The sequence below is a fragment of the Triticum aestivum genome, chromosome 7A, assembly GCF_018294505.1.
Source record: "Triticum aestivum cultivar Chinese Spring chromosome 7A, IWGSC CS RefSeq v2.1, whole genome shotgun sequence".
Lineage (NCBI taxonomy): Eukaryota > Viridiplantae > Streptophyta > Magnoliopsida > Poales > Poaceae > Triticum > Triticum aestivum.
In genome coordinates, this window is record NC_057812.1 from 686,946,310 (window position 1) to 686,950,889 (window position 4,580).

The 4,580-nt window shown below is 49.1% G+C and overlaps 2 protein-coding genes across 2 annotated transcripts; one reads left to right on the forward strand and one right to left on the reverse strand.

Moving 5' to 3' along the window:
• The first annotated feature begins 357 nt into the window (after positions 1-357).
• LOC123154775 (uncharacterized) lies at positions 358-2,097 on the forward strand. Its single transcript, XM_044573412.1, has 2 exons — positions 358-1,865; positions 1,962-2,097. Exons 1-2 carry the CDS (start codon positions 435-437, stop codon positions 2,088-2,090), a joined length of 1,560 nt encoding a protein of 519 aa, XP_044429347.1. The 5' UTR covers positions 358-434; the 3' UTR covers positions 2,091-2,097.
• A 298-nt stretch (positions 2,098-2,395) lies between these two features.
• LOC123153741 (uncharacterized) lies at positions 2,396-3,815 on the reverse strand. Its single transcript, XM_044572711.1, has 3 exons — positions 3,680-3,815; positions 2,922-3,316; positions 2,396-2,731 (listed from the first exon to the last, which is right to left on the reverse strand). The coding sequence occupies exons 1-3, from the start codon at positions 3,813-3,815 to the stop codon at positions 2,498-2,500; spliced, it is 765 nt and encodes a 254-aa protein (XP_044428646.1). The 3' UTR covers positions 2,396-2,497.
• Positions 3,816-4,580: the final 765 nt, after the last annotated feature.

Genomic DNA, 4,580 nt, shown 5'->3' on the forward strand with positions numbered 1-4,580 from the left:
CTAGAGCAACTTAAAGAAGCACTTGATGGTGAAGCTGGACCACACGGCCAATTTACTTTCATGTCAGATAGACAAAAGGTATTTTTTTAACTTGTTGAACATAGTTGAGGCATAATTTGTATGCTTATAGTATAGTTGTTTAAACATTGTTGGGTCATAATTTGTATGCTTGTGGTCGAAGTCGAGAGTCTCGAGGTTATTGTAAGGGTGGGTGGATACCTCTATCCATGTGGTCGTGTGTCTTTATCCATGTGGTTATTTAATATAGTTTCATAATACAATGTACTGTATTTAATACAATGTTTCTTGACTGCTAGGGCCTGCTCAATGCAATAGATGTTGTCTTTCCCAATTGTCCACAAAGGTTTTGCCTCAGGCACATTTATGCAAATTTCCAAACTGCTGGGCACAGGGGTACTAATCTAAAGAAATTGATGGATAATGCTGCTTATTCATGGAACAAAAACTTCTTTGATGCTCACATGGCTGATTTGAAAAAAGAGAGTGAAAGTGCATGGGAATGGTTGAGCAACATACATCCTAAACACTGGGCCAGATGGGCAATGGACACTACATGCAAGACAGATTTAGTAGTCAACAACTTGAGTGAAGTTTTTAACAACTATATCCTGGATGTTAGAGATAAACCAATTGTCACCATGATAGACAGCATAAGAACTAAACTACTGGTTAGGTATGCCATAAATAGGGAAGGTAGAGCTGATTGTGCTTGGGAGATCACACCAACTTATACCGAAAAACTAGAGTTGGAGAAAATGGCAGCCAAACCATGTAGGCCAGTTCATGCAGGGCAGGGACTGTATCAGGTAGCAAGTGGAGAGAGAACATATGCAGTCAACATTGTCGCTAGGACCTGTGGATGTAGAAAGTGGGACATCACAGGGGTGCCTTGCAAGCATGCAGTGTCTTGCATCTATAAGAGGAAGGAGCACCCAGAAGATTATATCGGTGACTTCTTCAAAAAACATATGTACCAACTTGCATACAACAACATGATCTATCCAGTGCCTGACAAAAGTGGTTGGACAAAGACTGACACAATAGACATTGATCCCCCTATTTTTACAAGGCATCCAGGTAGACCAAAGAAAAATAGAAGGAAGGGAATTCATGAGGTGCCACAGCCCAGTGGAAACAATAGGATGACAACCACAACCTGCTCAAACTGCAACCTACAAGGTCACAAGTACACACACTGTGCTCAACCTTTGAGGCCTGACTTGGAGATTAGGAGAAATAAGCACAAAAGTAATAGAAGGATACCTGACTATGTTATAGCACAAGAGGAGGAAGATGTGGCGCAAGAGGAGGCATATGTTGAACAAGAAGGGCTTGGCCAACAAGAGGAGTATGTAGCACAACTAGAAAAGACAATGGAAGAACAACTAGAAGAACTAGCAGAGGCGCCAGAGAGAGAAGTTGCAGAGAAAGAAGCTCAAATTGCGGCCAAGCATGCTGCCCAGGTGGCTGCACAAAGATCAGCTGTTGCAGCCAAGAAAGCAGCTCAAAAGGCACTTGCAGCAGCTAAGAGGGCTGAACAAAAAGCAAAAACGGCAGCACTTCAAGCAGATCAAAGAGCACACGCGGCAACTCAGTTGACAACTGAGGAGTGTGAAGGAGCACAAGAACAAGTAGCAGAAAGAGTAAGATTTGTGCCAGCACCAAGAGGTGGAAGAGGAGCGACAAGAGGTGGAAGAGGAGGAAGAACAACAACTACAAGTGGCAGAACATCAGCAACATCTGCAAGAGGTGGAAGAACAACATCTGCAAGAGGTGGAAGAACAACATCTGCCAGAGGTGGAAGAACAACATATGCAATTTTACAACCAACTCCAATAAACATGGTAATTCACTAACTGTAGTAACCACCTATTTTTATTCCACTAACTGTTATTTCACTAACTGAAATAACTATATACTACTATTTCACATGATACTAGCCTTGGCATCCTCCTGGCCCAAGCACTGGTGGAGGCAGGGGCATGGAAAAAATGCCAGTCACAAGAGGCAGGGGCACATCAACAAATGGCAGGATGATGGGCTACTTCACAGCCAGTGGGAACTACTAGGAAGAATGAAAATTAGCATCTTTTGTGAAAACCAATTTCCATATACTTGTGGCGTGAAACCTTTTGGTGTCTTCCTCAGACTTGCTAGTGATAGTGCAGTTGATGTTATTTTGTAACTGCAGTATTGTAAGTCTGGCGACAGAAAATCCTGATGTTATGCTAGTAAGTGCAGTGGCACAAATCATATTCTTAGTTTGTTCAAATATATGTTTAGTTTGTCCAGCATATGTGAGCCAGTATCATGTTCTGGTCATAGTCTTATTGACAAATGAAAATGCACAGGACACATACAAGATACTCTCAAATACCACATGTTTGAATTGTATTTAATCTCAAATACCACATGTTCTCTTCCACCAGATACATAAATACTCATAACACTCAAAGCCTAAACAGGAAAACAGAAACTAAAACTCCTCCAGCAAATGCAGCAACTGCCATTTTGATTTTCTTATTGATACATTCTTCTTCCCTTCCGCCTCTTTCCTCTTCCTCTTCTCTTCATTGAAAAGAACCCAGATTTTGCTATGCTCCTCTTCAAATTTTGCTTCTAGCCTAGCCCACATTCTCTGCAATGCCCTTTGCATTTGCTCAGGCCACTCATCATCTAGCCAATACAGAAAGTCACACATGTCCTGGCCCTGAAAAAAAATTCAGAAAATGCAGTTACATGCATAGCTGATAATAAACTAGCCCAACCAAATAAATTGCAGTGCCTTGTTCATCATCCAGCGAAAATGAAAGAACCTTACCATAGCCATGGCCAATGTGCATCTAAAAAAACAGAATATTCCCTCAATTCTTATCCCTAATTCCCAAACAAATACGCACCGGCTCAATTCGGACCCTACGTGCGATGTCCTCTGCTTCAAATCCATAGCAGAGAGTATCCATTGATGGCAGAGAGAAATGGTTGTCTTCTTCCGACGCGGGCAGAGAAAGGAGTGGGCGGCGGCGCGGTCTTCGTGTGCAACGGCTGCCAGGCCTTCGCGTGCGGCGCGCGCCGAGGCCCTCGCGTGCTGCGGGGTTGGCGGCGCGGTCTTCGTGTGCAGCGGCGGCGAGGCCGAAGCGTGCGGCGGCGCGGCGAGGACGAAGCGTGCGGCGGCGCGGCGAGGCCCTCGCGTGCGGCGGGGTTGGCGGCGCTGACGGCGACGAGGGTGGGACAGAAAATGGGGGAGAGTGGGAGGAGCCAGCTGCTGACGTGGCAAGTTTCAGCCACGTCGGGCCTGACAAATGAGCCCAAGTTGTCAGTTTTGCAAGTAGAAGAGGCAGGTATGAGGATTTGGGTGCAGCGTTTTCAATTAGCCCACAAGTTGTGGTTCTGTGATAAATAACCCAATAGTTGTGGTAATCTGTTATAAGTTGACCTGAAGTTATGATTTCATGTAATTAACTCATAAAAAAAGGGGAGCGGATGAAAAGAGTCCACGACTCGGAAAGCAGAGATGGCCATGAACTCGGTCTGAGCCGCCGGCCGATGTGCCCGCGCGCGTGAGCCACCGCTCGTCGGTTTGGCTCCGTTTCGCCATGGTTTTGGCCGTCCCGCTAACTCTATCCGAGGCGCCACCCCTCCAATTCTCCGGCCTCACTCTGAATCACCTCAGAGTCGCCGGCTGCCTCCGTCGTCACGACCGCAGGCCCCGCCTTGGCCTCTAACCAGGTTGAGCCGGCCCCGGCACCGGTCTGTTCGAGCTGCCCTGTTGAATCGCGGTTATGACCCGCCATCACTTCCGCTGATGCTCTGGAGCCGCCTTCGCGGCGGCACCGGTGTGCCAGGCCACCACGACTTCACGTGCTCCTCTGCTTTTGCTTCACCGAGCGCTGCCTACTTCATCGCTATCAGCCGCCCGGCGCCTCAGTTCGCGCTGCGCCAGGCTCTTTCGCTGGACGCCCTCCTCCACCTAGCTATGCTGGTGCGCTAGTGCAGGGCCGCCATCCTACCGCCACCGATGAGCTACCGGTTTACCACTGCGGGACCTCCTCTGGCTCGACCCGCGAGTGGCCCGGCCGGCCCGTCAACCCGCTGTGGAGTACACGGCTTTGCTGTTTCTGCAGTCTCGCCCGCACCGGCAAACCGCCCTGGTCCCGTGACTCCCCGCCGGGTCACAGCCGTTGAGTCCCCTGCGCCGTGAGTCGCCGCGGCCTCGCGCGTTTTCCTCAAATTGTTGCGCCGGTTCATTCTTCCGGTTCACTCCGTTGCCGCGCCGGCTCACTCTTTGAATCACGTTGGGAACCAACCATGAGTCACCATCAGGCCTCAGCCGCCGAATCACAAAACGGGTTAAGTTGCCAGCCTCCGTCACTGTGGGTGACACCACGAGCTGTTCTATGAGCCATGGCTTCTGGGACACCGATCGCCAAATCGCCACTAACTCGGGCGGATCAAGCTGCTGTCCTTCTGCCTCGAGTCACCGTGTCTGAGAGCCAGCCCGCGTCTGAGCGCGACCTGCCCTGCCGCTTTGAGCCTGCCCTAGCCCGTGTGCCTCCGCT